General features: G+C 35.4%; 1 protein-coding gene across 10 annotated transcripts in view; it reads left to right on the forward strand.

The window, feature by feature from the left end:
- The window catches only part of SCAF8 (SR-related CTD associated factor 8), a 191643-nt gene that overhangs the window by 24205 nt on the left and 147006 nt on the right, over nucleotides 1-20432 (forward strand). For all 10 annotated transcript variants that reach the window (XR_004322075.1, XR_004322072.1, XR_004322073.1 and 7 more), the window contains 3 exons: nucleotides 6513-6596; nucleotides 9275-9319; nucleotides 19105-19266. Coding sequence is in view for 4 of the 10 variants with exons in the window: in XM_032485235.1 (XP_032341126.1) it covers nucleotides 6513-6596; nucleotides 9275-9319; nucleotides 19105-19266 (291 nt within the window). In the remaining 6 variants the exon portion in view is untranslated. The remainder of the gene's footprint in view (nucleotides 1-6512; nucleotides 6597-9274; nucleotides 9320-19104; nucleotides 19267-20432) is intronic.

Here is a 20432-nt window from a genome sequence, read left to right on the forward strand (position 1 = left end):
TTTTTTTTTTATCATATTTCCATTTTGTGGAAATGCGTGGCATCTTGTCTGCTTCTTATTCTCCTGTTCCCATTCTACTTTTTATTGTAAATTTTAAATATCTTTGAAAAATTTCCTTCTTGTCCTGCCAGTAAGAGAAAGAAAATGAAAAGGTGGTTAGCATGCTATCTTGAATTGAAAAGTACCAAGATTGTGTTGGTTCCAGGAACTTCTGTGATTTCTGATTTTTCTTACTTCTTTGGAGATTTGAAGGATCCCTCTTAAGGCCCTAAAGGACCATTGTTGAGGAAAAAAATGGATTGGGTTGATCACTATTTTAGGTTCACACTTCAGGTTAATTCCTATTGGACATAGAGTCAACAACCTTGAAGGCATAAGATTAACCTGTAAATGAACAAGGCTTTACCCCAGTTTGATGGATCTCTTGGGTTTGTCAGGTCATAAGTTCTTTGTTGTGCGCTTCCAGAGTCAGAGGAGAATTCATTTGATATTGCTCATATTGGGAAAAGGCACTTAAATTTTTGAAGTGAAGAGTTTGCTTGAAATAACAAGCATGAAGTACTTCTGTTAAAAGTACGTAAGAGGTAACATTTTGTTAAATTTTGGGTGATGAGCCTTATTCAGTGTCTAGATAAGAGAGGGCATGAGTACACTTTCCAGGGACGTTGTGAGATTGTGTTTATCTAAAAACAAACAAGCAAACAAAACTGTTTGTAGGATTGAGAAATAAAATTCCCCCAAATTAGAGGTTGACCTGCTTTTGTAAAAAAAAAAAGTTCTGTTGGAATATACCTTGCCTATTCATATACGAATTGTCTGTGGCTGCTTTCTTGACATGGGTGGAGTTAAGTACAGGCATACCTTGGAGATATTTTGGTTTTGGTTCCAGACCACTTCAATAAAAGCAAACACTGTAATAAAACAAGTCACATGAGTTTTTTGCTTTCCCAGTGCATATAAAAGTTATGTTTACAGTGTAGTGTAGTCTGTTAAGTGTGCAGTAGCATTACGTCTAAGAAAACAATGTGTATATCTAAATCTTAAAAAAATGATTGCTAAAAAATGCTAGCCTTCAGTGACTTGTAATCCTTTTGCTGGTGGAGGGTCTTGCCACAGTGTCAGTGGCTGCTGACTGATCCGCGTAATGGTTGCTGGAGGTTGGGGTGGTTATGGCAATTTCTTAGAATAAGACGGTAGTGAAGTTTGCTGCATGGCTTGACTCTTCCTTTCACAGATGATTTTTCTATAGAATGTAGTGCTGTTTGATAACATTTTTCCATAGTAGAACTTCTTTCAAAATTAGAGTCAGTTCTCTCAAATCCTGCCTTATCAACTACGTTTCTGTAATATTCTATGCTCTTGGTTGTCATTTGACCAGTCTTCACCAACATAGAATTCCATCTCAAGAAACCACTTCTTTGCTCATCTGTAAGAGCATCTCCTCATCCATTAAAGTTTGATCATGAGACTGCAGCAGTTCGGTCCCATCTTCAGGCTCCACTTCTAATTCTAGTTCTCTTGCTGTTTCCACCACATCTGCAGTTACTTCCTCCACTGAAGTCTTGAATCCTTTAAAATCATCCATGAGGGTTGAAATAAACTTCTTCCAGACTCCTGTTAATGTTGATGTTTTTTCACCTCTTCCTATGAATCATGTTCTTAATGGCATCGAGAGTGGTGAACCTTTTCCAGAAGGTTTTTGATTTACTTTGCTGAGATCCATCAGAGAAATCACTGTCTGTGGCAGCTGTAGCCTTATGAAATATGCTTTTTAATTAAGACTTGAAAGTTGAAATGACTCCTTGATCCATGGGCTACAGAATGGATGTTGTGTTAGAGGCATGAAAGCGTTAGTCTCATGGTGCATCCCCATCAGAGAGAGCTCTTGGGTGACCAGGTGCATTGTCAATGAGCAGTAATATTTTCAACGGATTTTTTTCCTAAGCAGTCGGTCTCAACAGTGGGTTTAAAATATTTGCTAGGCCATATTGTAAATAGACGTGCTGTCATCCAGGCTTTGTTGTTCCATTTAGAGAGCATGGGCATAGTAGAGTGAGCACAATTCTTAAAGCCTGCAGGATTTTCACAATGGTGGTTGGTCATTGACTTCAACTAGTCAGTAGCTGCATTAGCCCCTAACAAGGGGCTGAACCTGTTTGAAACCTTGAAGCCAGGCATCGACTTCTCCTCTCTAGCTATGAAAGTCCTACGTGGCATCTTTTTCCAACATAAGGCTGTTTTGTCTACACTGAGAATCAGTTGTTTAGTGTAGCCACCTTCATGAATTCTCTTAGCTGGATCCTCCGGTTAACTTGCTGCAGCTTCTACATTAGCACTTGCTGCTTTCCCTTGTGCTTTTACGTGATGGAGATGGTTTCTTTCCTTAAACCTCCTGAGCCACCTCTGCTGGCTTCAAACATTCCTTCTGCAGTTTCCTCATCTCTCTCAGCCTTCATATAATCGAAGAGAGTTAGGGCCTTGCTCTGGATTAGATTTTAGCTTAAGGGAATGTTGTGGCTGATTTAATCTTCTATCTAGACCACTCAGACTTTCTCCACATCAGCAACAAGGCTGTTTTCCTTTTGTAGCATTCATGTGTTCACTGGAGTAGCACTTTTAATTTTCATCAAGAACTTTTCCTTTGCATTCACAACTTGGCTGTGGCCCGAGAGGCCTAGCTTTCAGCCTGTCTCAGCTTTTGATATGCCTTCCTCACTAAACTTAATCATTTTTTACATTTGATTTAAGGTGAGAGACATGCGACTCTTCCTTTCACTTGAACACTTAGAGGCCATGGTGTGGTTATTAATTGTTCTAATTTCAATATTGTTATGTCTCAGGGAATAGGAAGGCCTAAGGAGAGGGAGAGAGATGGGGACGGTTGGTCAGTGGAGTGGTCAAAACACAACGTATTAAGTTTGCCGTCTTATTTGGGTGTGATTCATGGTGCCTCAAAACAGTTTCAGTAGTAACAGCAAAGATCGCTGATCACAGATCACAGTAATAAATAATATTGAAAAAGTCTGAAATATTTTGAGAATTACCGAAATGGGACATAGCGACACCAAGCGAGCAGTACTGTTGGAAAGATAGTGCAGATTGCCACACACCTTCAACATGTAAAAAATCCATCATCTGCAAAGCACAGTAAAAAGTGAAACATGCCTGTTGTGTGGTAGCAACCACATAGCCTCCAAAGCCCGAGACTTACTGTGCCAACCCTTGGCCTAATCGATAATGGACAACTTTAAAAATCTTTATTAGAAGTAAGTTTTTTGGTACCCAGCAGCAACTAAGACACCTCAGTTTAGGTAAAAGATTCCTCACACCTTGATTAGAAACTGATTTGATTTGAAGAAGTTGTTTTCAGATCTAAAATATGCATTTGATGTGGTACTTATGAGTGATACAGCAGAAATTGTAAATGCTGCTAAGTTGAAAGCTCACTCTTCAGTGTAGCTGAAGAGAGTTGAAAAACAATGAATGAATGAGGCTGAAAACCCAGGCTTTTAGTTTAGTATCTTTCCTTTGGATCAGTAAATCTTGAGTAGCCTAGGAAAGGGCAGGTCAGGACTGGGGACTTAATTAAATTTTAGTAGAGGCATTCTGTGAAGAATTAGATGAAATGATCTAGGCCTCTTTTCTGGTGATCAGATTTAATAAAGAATTGAGATTTTTAGAGAATCTAGATAAATGGTTAGTTGGAAATATATGTGTTAAGTGAGCCTTTGAAAAGTACTTAATTGCTTAATATTTGTCTAAGTAAGTTTCTGCAGTAGATGCATTTTTGAAAGGAAGGTCTCTGTTAAGAGCTGACTTTTCACACTGTTGAAACATTTTACAAGTCTAAATTATATTTTTCCTACCTCATTCTCCCCACCTCACCTCCCTCCAACACTCTCCTCCCCTAAAAAAAGGTGGGGGAAAGAAAGAAAGCAAAGCTTTTGGTCTGCGAGAATGTGGGCTAGTGCTTGATTGAAACTTTAGGGATTTACCACTTTACAAAATGAAAGAAGTAGTGTATTGTCAACCACTGGAAGAACATGATGCATCTTCATTGCCCTAGTAATATAAATTACTATGGAGTGTACCTTTTGGTACCTGAGTGAATAAATATCTGATGGATACTTAATGTTATTCATTTAAATGGAGAATGCCTACCAAAGAGAAGGATTTTAATTTCAAATAATAGCCAACCCTGTTGAGTGACTTTAGTGTGTTCTGAAAGCATATGAAATGTTTCTGTGAAACGAATATTGTTTCTATTTTGTAAATGAGAAAACTCAGATTCGGAGGTTTAGCAGCTTTTAATAAGGTGACATAGTTGGAATTCAAATCCAGGTCTTTTTATGCAAAGTTTGTACAATGCTGTGTCTTATATATATTTGTTCTATTTTAATTTATTAACAAATTCCTATTCCCTGCCAGACACTGAGGATCCAGTTTGGACTAAGTCTAAACAGAAAGGGCAGGGCTTCCGTTCTTAGAACTGATTCTCTGGTGGGAGAGGGCAGGACTGGAGCTCAGATGGGCTGCAGTCTGGGCCTGCTGAGAAATTCTAGGAAATTGACATTTGCTTTACACAGCTTGCTGTAAACACTGTAGAATGTGTTGATGCTATTTTGCACATGGTTAGTAGAATGGCTTACAGTTAGATTTTTTTTAAAACAGACAGGTAGGAATTGAGGCCACAGGTATTCTAAAATTCCCTGTGGGTTTGACAGGTAGCTTCTTAAAGGATCTAATGGAATCTTAACCCCAGTCAGGCAGTATCATCAAGTGGGCACCTCTGGGAGCTTAAAGGGGAAGATGCTTATACTTCTGCCATGGTTGATTTTAGCTTGGGCAGCTCTTGGTGTACAGTTAACCTCTTACTACTTAAACCGTATTAAAGGATCATATTTATATTCTTTGTCTTGTGGATGTCAGTCATCCTTTGGGACAGGCCTTCTAAAAATCAAGTATTAGTTAAATAATCATACAACTAAGTGTCAGATTACTGTGACACACGCTTCAAAGGTGAATGACAATACAATGAGTACAAAAAAAGAGATATTGCTCTGGTTGTGGAGATGTAGGAAAGGCTTTCCTCATTAAGTGATGCTTTAACTGAGACAAATGAGTATTCATTAACTAGTAGGGAGGCCCTGGTTCTATTCCAAATAGAGGGAACAAGCCCATTTTTAAAGGCTCTGTGGCAGGGAACTGAAAAAAGACCATTGTACCTAGAGCAGAGAGCTGGGGAGGGGAGGATGGTATGAGATGAGGCTGGAAAGGTAGACAGAAATTAGACCAGGCAAGGGCCATATATAGATTTTTGTCTATCTCCAAAGAGTGGGAAGTCATTGAACTTTTTTAAGGTGGTAGAGGAAGTGGATGAGTATCAGTCACCTGATCAGATTAGTGTTTGAAAAGACAGACATGCCATCTCTATGTGAAAAAATGAAGCTAATTTGAACTTAAATCATGGTAGTGGTTGGAGGAAGAAGAGGAGACAAATACGCGGAAAACTGGGCCAAAATCAATAGAATTCAATGATGGGTAGGTTAAAAGGGTGCTGGAGCAAAAGCTGTAGAGGACTTCTTAGTTAATTAACCAACTAATGCTGTTTGAGTTGCTTTTAAAATCTGTTCAGGTTATTTTTGCAGTGTTCTAATGGCCAAAGTTTAGTTTCCAGTCTTGTAGTTAATGTCTTATAGCACTGTAGTTAAAATCCTAGCATCAGTTAGTGCCAGTTTTCATCAGTATTCATTTAACCTTACTTATTGTTTTTTGCCTAATTCCTCCACCTTATCTTTAACAGTTCTCTCTCTATAGCAGTATTATTATCCTTTGCTTATATGAGAAATTTCAAAACAAAATTTGTGGGGTGGGGTCATTGCTAACTGTTAGATCTGTTGGTTTCTAAAAGCAGCTATATTGAAGTATAATTCACATACCATGCAGTTAACCAATTTAAAGTGTATAATTCAGTAGTTTTTAGTACAGTTGTGCAGTCATCATCACAGTAAATTTTAGAATATTTTCATTACCCCAAAAAGAAATGCTGTACTCATTAATTGTCACTCCTCATTTCTGCCCAACTCCCCCAACTATAGACAGTCACCAATAAATTCGCCTTTTCTAGACATTTCATATACATGCAGTCCTATAACATGTGGTCTTTTTAAAATAGCTCTTTAAACTTAGCATGTTTTCAAGCTTCATCCATGTTGTAGCATGCAGGTATCAGCACTTCATTCCATTTTCATGGCTATTATTTCATTGTAAGGGTAGAATACATTTTGTTTATCCATTCCTCAGCTGATGGACATTTGGGTGGCTTCCACCTTTAAATGAGTTTTTTGTGTGCAAGTTTGGGAACTAATGATGTCGAACTTGATTTTTAAAAGAAAAGGAGAACTTTAATTTCATTGAGGATATAAAAACAAATATTTGGTAATTTTATATAATTGCTTAGAGACAATTAGTTTTGTTTGCAGTGTTTAAAATTTGTTCTTCTTTTTCATCAGTTATATTCCCTGAATGACTACAAGCCACCCATTTCTAAAGCAAAAATGACCCAAATTACTAAGGCAGCCATTAAAGCTATTAAGGTGAGTAACAAATTTTACTCTGTGTTTTCAAAAGAAAATACTGCACTAATATTTTGGAGGAGGGATGATTTTTAGATTATATATTTTCCTCTTTACAGAGTTAGTGCATGTTCAAGGGGAAGAATACAAAAAGGAAAATCTATCACCTGCACACTCTCACACCTAGAGATAAACACAATGTTTTGATAAATACTCTTCCATAAATTTTGAAGCAAGCATTTTTCCTTAGGTAAGATTTTAAATATAGCCACATTGTGGACAATGTGTTTAACACTATTATTTGTCACACTGACTATAGAATCTTGAAATACGAGTTAAGGAAAAGGTTTCTAAATAAAAATTAATGAGGGGGGAGGGTATAGCTCAGTGATAGAGTGCCTGCTTAGCAGGTACAAGGTCCTGGGTTCAATCCCCAGTACCTCCATTAAATCAGCCAACCAACCAATCTACCTAATTACCTCCCCCCTCAAAGAAAACAAAAAACTAAATAAAAATTAATGTATTGATCTTTTTTCTTATTGATTGTTTTGTAGATTTGAAAATGAGCCATTGTGGAAAATAATTGGGCTTCATTGCACATAAGAGATTTAAATTGTGGGAAGGGCCATGATAACAGTGGTTTTGAACCTTTGTTGACTTACAGATACTTCTTAGACCATCTCTAGAGAAATACACATATGCACAGAATTTTGCATAAAATTTTTTGACTTTGAGGACCTTTTGTAGCTCAGCCTTAGACACCTCTCCAAGACGTTCTCATCCCCAGAATTAAGCCTTCCTTCTGTAGGAGGGTTTTTAAAATTGAGAATGAGTGAGTGCTTATTTTTAATTAAGTAGGTATTAACCTATAGATATTTGGTGATATTTTCCTACTGAGTAAGAACATCAGCCGTAATCAAAAACACCATTATTGAAATAAGTTGTCTTTGAATAACAGCATTATCTTTTAGATTTAACAAATACTTCTTTACAGAGAATCACCACTAGGAGAAAATTTAGTTGATTTTGCAGTGTTCTAATGGCCAAAACTTAGTTTTCAAACTTGTAATTAGTATATAATAGTAGTATAATTCAAATCCCTGTATTCATATGCAGCAAATTAAACAAGAGACAAGGACAGTGAAAGTACACACACTTAAGCTAGAAAATTCTTTGAAGAAGTGATTTTTCAGTGTGTCTGATAGGCTTGATACAGAATGTTAGTCTCTGTGTTTTCTTTATCTATACTGTTCTACATTGTGATCTGATTTTGATGATCATGATCCTGAGAGATCAAATAAATTGATATTTGAACTGCCTTTCAAATCAGATTTGGATGATACTATGTTTCATGTTAAGGTAAGTTGTTGGCTTTTTATCATAGAGATGTGATTATTCTGACGGGTGCTTGTTACCATTGCACACTGTCAGCAAAACCTCACTGGTGACCTATTAGGAGAAGGCCTGTGTGAAATGGGAAGCTTTGAATTAACGTTTAGTAAGCTGTTTTACTCTGAATTACATATAGTACATAAAGTAACTGGAAACAAGAAGCACTGCCAAGGTGTTTTCCAAAAGAATTATTTAATAAAACTCACTCTGTGTAATTAATATTTTGTATATTGATTTTAAATGTTTAGTTACCTGTGAAGTACCTAATAACTTTTAAGTAGTTGTTTTACCTTTTCTTACTTAAGTAACTTAAACTGTTGAGTAAACTATTAACTTTGTAGTAAGGAAATTTTATTGTGGATTTTGATTTGGTGAATGAGAGTAGTGAGATTTTCCTTCATTTTTGGACTTTATAATGGATTTCATACTGCAGTTCAGTTGAATGTTCTTGTGTCTCTTCAGTCTAAGAGGATGTCTCTTAAAGGCATATTTCATGGAATCAGAAATATAAATAGAAGCAGAATTCAAACTAGTTTTTCAATAAATTATGCTAATTATTCAGTAGCCATTGAGGTATTGAAATTTATTCAGTACAAATTCTAGATACTTTTTGTTTAATCTGTAATTTCCTTTTTATTCATTTTCAATTTTTTTCATAGTGTTGTTTCATAAAACATAAATCTAAGTTTTCTCGTAATTGTTAGTAGCCCCTTCTGATTTTTAATTTATTGTGCTCACTTCTGCTGATTCATTTTGGCTGATCCATTAGAATATTATACATCTCTCTATTTTGTTACATGCACTTGCTGTTCCATTTTCCAGGAGAAGCAAAAGAAGACAATAAAGTTGAAAACAACTCCGTTGCATATGTTTATTAATGCTATTTGTTGACAGTTATTTAATTTTCCTAGTACTACCCTAATTTAGCTGATAAAACGATGCTACAGGAAATCTGTACTTTTCCTTCTGGGAAGGAAGAATGTACATCTGCCCGTGCCTTACAACCAGTATTTTGCTGTTAGCCTAACGTTTTCTGAAAGTTTGCTTTCATAAAGACTGTGATAGAGTTCTTCTGTATCTGTGTTGACATAACACACTTTGGCTCTACTCACCATATACCTACTTTAGGAATGCCTTTACTAATCACAGCTTGTTGTTTATAGTTATGTTTGTTTATGTTTTATATATATGTTTATCTCAAGATTCTTGATTAAAATTCATTGCTTAGATGGCAATTTGAAGCTATGTTAAACTAGGAAAATGCTAATCAAACATGTAAAACCACATTTCTTTTTTTTTTCTTTTAGTTTTATAAGCATGTGGTACAGAGTGTTGAGAAATTCATTCAGAAAGTAAGTATATAAATCTCTATGTATATGCTAAATGTAGTATAATTATAGATTAATGCCTAGTGCTATTCTCTTTTAAATCAAACACCCAAGTTTAAATTGTTTTGGTGGACTGTTCAAAAGTGATTCCATTTGTTTTAATTTCTAACTTTTCAGATAGATGTTTTTGTTAATTAGCATTGCTATAGTGAGCATCTGTCCCTTGAAGAAAATGTGTCAATATGATTGATTTTTAATGAAATTATAAACTTAATTATTTTTTATAGCCTTTAAAGAAATTGTCATTTCAAGTTGAATGCCTAGAGAGTGTGCAGTCTTCCTTTAGATAAGGTGTAGTAAAATGTTGTCTACTAGCTTCTTCTCTTCTGCTGATTGATTTTGTCTCATCCATTAGGATATTATACATCTCTACATCTTTTATATAGACCTGAAGTTCCATTTTCCAGGGTAAGCAGAGGGAGATGAAGTTTAAAACAGCTGTCTTGCATACATTTAGTAGTGATGTTTTTTGTAACCAGGGTCTGAGATAATTAGAATTATATTTCTTTGCCCCTTCTTTGTGATAGTGCCGTATTTGTGCCGTGTGTTTTGGGCAGGAGTACATAAGACTTGTAACTTGTAAAATGATACCATAGGAAATCTGTAATTGAATTTAGGTTTGTATTCTCCCTACGTAATTCATGTGCCTGGGTGTAAGCAGAACCAGTTTGAGAATCAGAGGTAAATGGCAGTAAGGACTCAGCAAGGTTGCAGTGTGTTTCTTGAATGAAAATAGTTGACTGGAGGAGGGTGTATGGATCAAAGTGATTTTACTGTGTCACTAAACTAGCTAGGTAATCTGGAATAAATCAGTTAATGTTTATGTGATTTAGCTTTTTTCTCTTAGAGTCTTGTTTTCTCAAAACTGAAAGTATTGGTAAAACATTTAGAGATGAACAACTAGTAGATTGAGGCTAAAGGCATGGGGTAAAATGACAAGTATGCTGCGTGTTTTAGGTAAATCCAACTATAAAAATAGTGACTAGAAACTTTCTTCTAAAGCTTTTAGAAATCTTTGTCTAAGCAGTGCTTTTTAAACTCTTTGTACATGGAAATTAGCTCGGGATCTTGTTGAAATACAGATTTTGATTGCCTAAGTGTGGGGAGAGCCTGCCTGCAATTAATTCTGCTTTTCTCTGGTTCCTAGATGTCTGCTGTTAGTTCAGAAACTACAATTTTAGTAGTTGAGTTTAAAGAATAAACATGAATTTAGGGATAAATGTTTTTTGACTGATTTGATTTGGGGCAGGGGTACTTTTAATAAGATATTTCAGAATCTCAGGGAGACCTTGGATGAGCAAAATTATTTCCACCGTGAGATAATTGTAGAGTCAGTCTGAAGAAGCAAGTCAATGTCTGGAGAACAATTTAAATGATTTGCCCCAACCCCCAAGTCAGAGATTCAGCAATGGATCAGTGTAATGGTAAATTAAAATTTTATATGTATTTTTTAAATTAAACTTTCTGTTTTGGGACACTTGTGGGTTCACATGTAGATTATAATAATACTGAAAGAGCTCATGTATTCTTCACCAAGTTTCCCCCAATGGTAGCATCTTATATAACTAGTAAAGTATCAACCAGGACATTGATAGACTCCACCCAGATTTTTAGCAGTTTTACATGCACTTATTTGTGTATATGTGTGTTTAGTTCTGTGTAATTTAATCACATGTTGATTCATATGACCACCACCATAGTCAAGGTACAGAACCAGTTCCATCACCACAAGGATCATCTTGTTTCCACAATGTGTAGCCACACTCAACTCTCCACCTCCCCCCATCCCTACTTCCTGGCACCCACTAATCTGATCTCTGTAATTTTGCCACTTCAAGAATGTTATGTAAATGTGGCCTTTTGAAATTGGCTTGTTTTACTCAGTATAATTTCCTTGAGATCCATCCAAATTAGTGCTTGTATCTAGTAGTTACTTTTTATTTCTGAATAGTATTCCATGGTATGGATGTACCACAGTTTGTTTAACTGTTCACCCATTGAAGATCATCTGGGTGCTTTCCATTTTGGGGGCTATTATGAATAAAGCTGCTGAAAGTATTCGTGTACAGATTTTTATGTGAATGTAAGTTCTAATCTTTTTGGAGTAGTAAGCGTGTGTTCTATTTTATAAGAAACTGCCAAACTCTTCCAGAATGGCCATACCATTTTACATTCCCACCAGCCGTGTGTGATAATCCAGTTTCCACATTCTTGCCATCATTTGGTGTTACCAGTATTTTTTGTTTTAGCCATTCGGATACATGTGTAGTGATATCTCATTATGGTCTTAATTTGCACTGACCTAATGGCTAATGATGTTGAACATATTTTCACACACGTGTTTGCCATTTTCAGTGAATTGTCTTTTCATATATTTTGCTCATTTTTTTAATTGGATGGTTTATTTTTCTGCTGTTGAGTTTTGGGGGTTCATATAGTCTAGATGTAAGTCCTTTGTTGGACATGTGGTTTGCAGATTTTTGTTTGTTTGTTTTGTTTTTTGCCAGTATTCTGTTAGCACAGGGTCTTTTGCAGAACAGAGCTTCCTGGTTTGGGTAAGGTTCCAGATTGAATGTATATTTGTTAAAGCAGGTGAAACCTCTTTTTCCCTCTCCTTACTATTTTCACTGGAACTTTAATATTGGAGTGCTGGGAAGACATAAAGCACAAAAGTGGAGCAGCAGTGGTTGAGGTGGGGCACCTGCCACCCACTTGACCTACTTTGTTTGCCCGTAGCCCCTGAGGCGCTTGCACAGAGGCATTGATTCCTGGAACCCAGTTTGTAAAAGTGAATTAGGGTGTTGTTTATAGTAGAAAACATTATTTTAATAGATTGTGAGAAAGCTCATTCATCATGCCCATAATTATGTTATAGTGTATACCCTACACACATTTTCCTGTATGCTTTAAATCATCTCTTGATTACTTACAGTGACCAGTAGAATATAAATGCTGTGTAAGTAGTTGCCTGTACATCGCAAATTCAAGTTTTGCATTTTGGAACTTTCTGGAATTTTTTTTTAATATTTTCCATCAGTGGTTGGTTGAATTTGCAGATTTAGAACTTGATACTGACGGCTGAGTGTACTTTCCTTCACCCACCATTAAAAAGTAATTCAAGAAAGGGGGAAGTGTGGCTGCTGTTTGATAATATGTTCTCTGTGATTCTGTTTTAGCCATGATAGATTGACATACAGAGTGATGAATGATGGTGAAAAACGGATAGAATAAATTAACAATATAAGATGATTTCCTGTAGGCTAGGGAAACTGCTTTAAAGCATATTCTGGTCTCTAGCTTCTGTTATCCTAGTTAACTTTGCCAAAAGTCAATCCTGTGCTGATGATATCTTACCTTTATGAAATAGGCAAAGACCAAAGATGCAAACAGTTGTTAGGAGATTGTGTAAGTGAAGTTTTATAACTGTTTGGATCAGCTCTGTCTCACACTCTGTATATTTGCATTATAAATTACCATCCTTAACCATAAAGGCAAGAAATTTTATTCAGAGTCAGAGACCTTAAGTTTGGTGACTTTTCTACCATCCGTGACTAATCATTCTGTTGTTATTTGCTAGTTTGAAATGCAAAGGCTAAATTACTCAGCTCTTTTCCAAAAAATACATAGAATTTGGTCTACTACTTTTGTCCATATGAAATCTTCGATCTTTTTGCGTGAGTACTACAAACAAATCTGTCCACTAGGTTTGGAATAGGATTGAATATTATAACTCAGAACTATTTATTTTGACACAGTCTGGGTACTGTGTTTTAGTCAAATACACTGTGTGACACTATGGCTACTCTTAGTTACCATAAGGTCAGCAAAACTTTTATCTTTCTAGGCTCTAATAATGGTTGGTAAATGAACTACTGCTGCCTTAATTTATAAGCTTTTGGTTATGATTACCTTCTTTAAATTCCCCACTGTGTTGTTATATCAGTGATGGCAGGGAATTTGTATAGTCATTTTCAAGTAACAAACATGTACTCAGTGAATAATATGTGAAAAAATCTGTGCTAAGTCATCTAGGGGCTACCGTAACGAAAGTTTTGGGTTTTCCAGATACTTAATATGGTAGTTTTATGCACGTTGTAGATGCTTGTGTTTTGTTTGTTTGTTTGTTTTTTGCAGTGGAGATAAATATGTGTGTGTGTGTGTATTTTTCTTTTTTTAAGAAATCAAAATACATGATTACCTTCTTTAAGGTTGGTACATTAATGCTTCTGCCCTTTTATATTTTCCCGGAGGCAGGGATCCATATTAAAAGATAGTTGTTAGATTTACTTACTTCTGCTAACTTGTTTACACACACCACACCTTCACATAGATTGCAGTATCTTGTAATTGTGGACCTTTATCATGGGTACATTTTTACCTTTGGGGGCGGAGTGCACAAAGATTTGTGTGCTTTGGAAACAGATAGTTTAAAGGAATACATTTCCAAATTCTTTCCTTAGGTACTTTAAAAATTCCTCTGCCCTGGGATGTTTTAGATCAATTCTTTACCCCAGAGTCCTTTAATTTGTATTTCAAATGTGTCTTAAGCTTGTATTAGTCGTTAATCATTAAGAAAAAGTTTTGCTTGTTGTATTTTATTAAAGAAGTTAAGGATATTTATATAAGTGCTTCTTTGCATTATGATGTATATATACACATATACAGAAAAGTGCAGAAATACAGTATGTATAGCTACATTTTTATAAAGGGGAGAACTATATAACTACCATTCACTTTAAGAAATAGAACTTTGACTAAACCTTCTAAATCCCCAAATGCCTCTTCCTGATGATATCCCTTTCCAAGTAAACAGCCTGGCTTTTATGTTAGTCACATCCTTGCTTGGCATTATAGTATTGCTCAAGGCTGAATTCTTAAAGCACTTGAACCTGCTTTTTAATTTTATATAGCTGGAACCCTATAGTACGTATTCTGTTGTGTACTTAAAAAAAATCATCTGTTTAGGATTCATTTCTGTTGTCTATCACAGTATTTGCTTTTTTTTTTTATTACTGTGTATATTCCATTATGTGAATAAACTGCAGCATATATATTCTCTTAACAGACATTGTATGTGTATGTTGTGTTTTCTAGTTTTTGAAATTATGAACAGTACTGCTGGGGACATCCTTACTTATGTATCCTGGTGCAGCTTGCATTTCTGTGAGAATGGAATTGCTGGGTTGTAGACTATGCATTTCTTCAACTTGGTTACATAACTCCAAAATAGTTTTATAATGATTGTAGTAATTCACACTCCCATTACCAGTGTATGAGTTTGTGTTGCTCCCATCTTTACCAATGCTTGGTATCATTATACTAAGATTTTTCTAACTTAATGAGTCCTAAAGGTTGTTTTTAAAAGATTTTAGTAAATTGCTTTTACTCAAGAAGTTAAATTCCAACCAGCATTAAAACTTGTTTCTCAAGGTGATTTTTAGACTCCTAAGGACTCATCAAATAGAATGAATTTCTGTAGTCCAAAGAACAAAATACATCCTATTACCAACTAAAAAATATTATGTTGCTTTATAGCTATTGTTACTTTTCTTCAGAGTCAGTATTATCACATCAAGTTGAACCTCAGATACTTGACTAAGCTGTGAATTAAATTTGGATTTATTTAGCTTTGTTTTATCAGGAACTGGTATGATATTTTTTTCTTGCTCATCATCTCCCTTCTCTCATAGTTGTGCAGTGACACTCCATGTCAGTGAAAAATAAAATCACTTTCCATCTCTTGCTTTTTTATTGGTGTGACCAAGACCCTCTTGAGTGTGAAGGAGGAGAGGAGTTTGTGATTCCCCATTATCCTCCTTGGCTTAAGTGTTATGGAACTAGAATTGCTGTTGTGGAATTTCTCAGGTTCTACACTTCTTGGAAAACTTGAATCATCAGAAGTCTTGAAAATGACATAAAAGTAGTGTTTGCCATCTAAAAGAAAATGCCACTTGATCTTTTCACTTGTTTTGTAGTAGTATCTCTAACTTACGTATTGAAATGTTACTTCCTTAAGGAATGCTATGTTCAAAGATTGGCTCAAAGTTAACAGTAAAGATCTTACGGGCTCAAGTTAAAGTGTAAATACATGTTCAGTTTGTATTGAACCTTCCTTCCCAGTTTATATACCTTTCATTTCCTTTTCTTGTCTTATTGCATTAGCCAGAGCTTTGAGTATGATGTTGAAAAGCAGTGGTGAGAGGGATCACCCATACCTTGTTCCTGATCTTAGTAGGAAAACTAGTTTGTCACCATCAGGTATGATGTTAGTTGTAGGTTTTTTACAGAGCCTGTACCTGTAGACTCTGAACTTCCCGTGGGTGTCTGTCTGTCTGTCTGTCTGTCTCTCTCTCTCTCTCCGTCTCCTCTTCAGTAGGACAGGATGGCTGGAGTGGGCTGGACTTGAATATTTCTCTTCCCCCAGGTCAGTTAAGCTCTGATAAAACCGCAGCAAGTTAGGCTCTGGTTAAAAACTTTCTCCTGAACACCTTGTGAAGAAGTGAATGCTCTGGCTGTCTCACAGTGGTTCCTTTTCCCCTCCTTCTGTTGGAACCATGCAGTGTTAACATGTTGATTGCCCACTGTGCATCGGGTTCCCCCGAGGAAACACAACTGTCACCCAGATTTGGGTGACATGGCGATCTACATGTTAACTATGAGAATTCATTTGGTATTAGGTATAAAACTATCCTGAGACAGCTCTTTTCTCTTACATGCTACGGTCAGTATCCTTCAGTGGTTTGTACAGCCACAATTGTTATTCAAAGTGTAAAACATACTTCATGACGTTGGAGAGTATTAGGAATGCTTGTATTTTCACTGCTGGTAGAAGTTAAAAAGATTTAAAAAACATTTCAGATTTTTGTCTTAATTCGTCTCTTGATTTTCTAGTTGGTGATTTAGCCAAATTGACCAAATGTTGTTATTTTAAAACAACTACAACATTTAAACCACACTTAATTTTTTTTTTTTTTTTTGCCATTTTATGTGGCAAACATAGTCTATCAGTGAAGGAAATTCTGTCCCACAATATCTTAATAGTGTTTCCAAAGATACTGTGGAAGAATTTTTTTCCTTAGTCTTTATAGCTTAATATTAAAACTGCTAATGTATTTTTGAAGCTTTGGAATCTTCATAGTTGGCCAGAAAGGCCCATTTATTGTGTTGTGTACTCATGATTCTTCTGTATTGTGAGTTTATAACCAGAGTTTTTGTTATAAATCAAAGAAAAGGGTATATTTGTTTAAAAAAAAAAAACTCACTGCATTAATTGCTTCTGTTACTTACCATTCAGTGTTAATTTAAAAAACTCTTACCAGCAACTTATAAGTTCTTTTCTGCCTTACTCTCAATATAATCATTTTTATAAAATAAAACTATATATAAGATTATTTTATCTATGTTTTTGGCATTGGGGAATAGATGATTTTTAATAAAGAGATGTCCTGCTTTTCACTAATTTTTTTAAACTTTTTTATTGAGTTATAGTCATTTTATAATGTTGTGTCAAATTCTAGTGTAGAGCACAATTTTTCAGTTATACATGAACATACATATATTCATTGTCACATTTTATTTTTGCTGTGAGCTACCACAAGATCTTGTATATATTTCCCTGTGCTATACAGTATAATCTTGTTTTATCTTTTCTGCATATGCCTGTCAGTATCTACAAATTTTGAAATCCCAGTCTGTCCTTTCCCACTCCTGCCCCCTTGGCAACCACAAGTTTGTATTCTATGTCTGTGAGTCTGTTTCTGTTTTGTATTTATGTTTTTTTTGTTGTTGTTTCTTTTTTTTTTTTTTAGATTCCACCTATATGAGCAATCTTATATGGTATTTTTCTTTCTCTTTCTGGCTTACATCACTTAGAATGACATTCTCCAGGGACATCCATGTTGCTGCAAATGGTGTTATGTTGTCGGTTTTTATGGCTGAATAGTATTCCATTGTATAAATATACCACAGCTTCTTTATCCAGTCATCTGTGGATGGACATTTAAGCTGTCTCCATGTCTTGGCTATTGTAAATAGTGCTGTTATGAACATTGGGGTGCAGGTGTCATTTTGAAGTAGAGTTCCTTCTGGATATATGCCCAGGAGCGGGATTCCTGGGTCATATGGTAAGTCTATTCCTAGTCTTTTGAGTAATCTCCATACTGTTTTCCACAGTGGCTGCACCAAACTGCATTCCCACCAGCAGTGTAGGAGGGTTCCCCTTTCTCCACAGCCTCTCCAGCATTTGTCATTTGTGGATTTTTGAATGATGGCCATTCTGACTGGTGTGAGGTGATACCTCATTGTAGTTTTGATTTGCATTTCTCTGATAATTAGTGATACTGAGTATTTCTTCATGTGCCTGAGGATCATTTGTATTTCTTCCTTGGAGAATTCCTTATTTAGGTCTTATGCTCATTTTTGGATTGGGTTGTTTGTTTTTTTCTTACTAAGTCATATGAGCTGCTTACATATTCTGGAGATCAAGCCTTTGTCGGTTTCATCGTTTGCAAAAATTTTCTCCCATTCTGTAGGTTGTCATTTTGTTCTACTTATGGTTTCCTTTGCTGTAAAAGAAGCTTGTAAGTTTAATTAGGTTCCATTTGTTTAATCTTGCTTGTTCTTTTTAAAAATATTTCAAGCACTGAACAGTCAGCACCTTGCAATAGATCCTTGTGAATTGATACTAAAGGTGTCATTATTTTCCTAATAATGACTTTAAGGAGAAGGTTCTTCAGAAGGATTTGAAGGAACATCTTGTCTTTTTGCAGAATGAACTTACTCGTTGTCTTGGCTGAAAATCCTGTTTAGAAGCATGTGTGTGTGTTGGAGGTGGATTGAGGATCCTTTTCTCATTGGTCTTTGGGTTTCCAAGAAGTTTTTCAAGAGTGCAGTTTTGATTTAGTGCCATATATGATTTCCATGAAATTACTTTGGGTGAAATAATTGACTAATTACACCCAAAATTTGAACCTACTTTTTGCAACCATCATTCCATTTTAATCAGTGTATGTTTGGGAGGCAGGTTTTTGTATGCTTCTGGGTATGGAAAAAATGGAAGCAGTGAGCTTGATAAGGACTCTTGATTGTGCTCAGGAAAGTAGGAGACTTTCATGTTCTTCTAATAGATAAGAAGGTTGAGAAACATTGATCAATGGAGTAGCTAAAAAATGTCTTCATAGGATAGATTCCTAGAATCATAATGATAGTGTCTTTAGTGTAGGTGTGATATTTGAGAAAAGTTTTGAAACTTTGGGTTCAGTATGTTTAGAAGGTTATAATTTGCCATTTGATTTGTTCCTTCATTAGTACGAAAATCCTTTTGTTATATGTTTCAGATGAAGTCTAAGGCATGTTGGCAATGCTTTTACCAAATTTTTTCCTGAATTTGCTTTTCCTTCTATGTAGCTTTTCAACATTATTAAACAATTTTTCTGTTATAACAGTACCTTTTTTGTTTTTTGTTGTTCAAGCTAGTTATGCAGTACTGTTTTGGAACTGAGGTCATTGGCAGTTGAACTGAATATGTAGAAGTAGCCAGAGTAAATTCTTTCAAATGCTATTTACAGAGACAGATTGTGCAGTACCCAGCACAATGGATGTGCTGGATGTTCATTACCAGCGTCTGGATGTTCATTACCTTATCGTGAGCAATGTTTGGGGGCTTGTATATAGCACTTAAGGTGACATTCGTCTGTCAAGAATTTTAACCTTCTTATTTGCTTCCTTCCCACTCTTCTTTTTTTCATCAGTGTAAACCAGAATACAAGGTACCTGGGCTTTATGTTATTGACTCCATTGTACGACAATCTCGACATCAGTTTGGTCAAGAAAAGGATGTGTTTGCACCCAGGTTTAGTAATAACATCATTAGCACCTTCCAGAATTTATATCGTTGCCCTGGAGATGACAAGGTATGTTGCTTTTTTTTTTTTTAAGTCATTGCAATAATTACCCTTTTGGTCTTAATGAGACTCTTCAGATTATCTTGTTATTGTGTTATCATTTACTCTTAGTTATTCTGAATTTGAATATTTAGTTAGTGTACTATTCATGTTCCTTTTTGTTATTAGACTCTTCTTAAACAGAGTGGAAAGATGTAGTTCATTTTGCTGCTGCTTGATTTATTGAAGCAACTGGTGTTAAAGAAAGTGGCTCTAATAAGCTTTTGGAATTATACTAAAAGCTTGTTTATTTACACACAAAACAACTCAGAATTTTGATTTTTCGACTTGAGCTGATATTTATCTATTTAGTGTCTGTGAAAAATGAATTACCAAGCAATTAGTATAAAATAATTAACTGCATTTCCAAGTTCCTTTGTTATGGTGGAATTTTCTTAGTGCTAGAAGCAACACTGCTAGGTCTGCTGGATCTGAATGGATAAGTATTCTATACCGTGTAAAACAGAAGCTTTGGGCCCTGAGAGAGAATAAAAAGGGATTCGTTATCTCATATGTGCTCAAAGTTATTAGAAGCTTATGTATCTAGGATGCTGATTTGGAAATTTAGTGTCCTTTTTCTGACAGTTGATTGCAATGTTGATTAATAGGAAAAAGGAAGAATAGGTTAAGACTGTCATTCTAAGGAAGAGCCACAAAACTTAAAAGCTCACCACAAATCTTTTACATCCTCTCAAGTGCAAGAAGATTAAGTAGTTTTTATTTTTAATAACTATTACATAGCTGAATCAGAAAAGAAGTCTCATGTGATGGATGGATATGGAGATAAATTTATTATTGTCTCATTCTTTGTAAACGTGTTGGATTTGCTTCTTGAGACAGGTTTTTTCTTTTAATTAGCTTAGGTGCTTCGATAATTCTATGCAGGCAGAAAGAATACTTCTGATTTTTAAGTGACGTATCATAATTGAGTCTTAAAATAGATGCCTTAAAATCCCACCTAAAATAACGCATTTGAAATTTTATATAAACATGTTTTGAAGTAACTTAAACCGTTTGATTTAGAAATTTCACTAGTTTGGACTTGGATTTCTGTCAGTTACAATGAACAAATCAGTCTGGAATTTGTAGACTTCCTAATAATGTTTCTCATTTCTAACAAAGTTTAGGGTATAGGG

The sequence above is a fragment of the Camelus ferus genome, chromosome 8, assembly GCF_009834535.1.
Source record: "Camelus ferus isolate YT-003-E chromosome 8, BCGSAC_Cfer_1.0, whole genome shotgun sequence".
In the NCBI taxonomy this organism is placed as follows: domain Eukaryota; kingdom Metazoa; phylum Chordata; class Mammalia; order Artiodactyla; family Camelidae; genus Camelus; species Camelus ferus.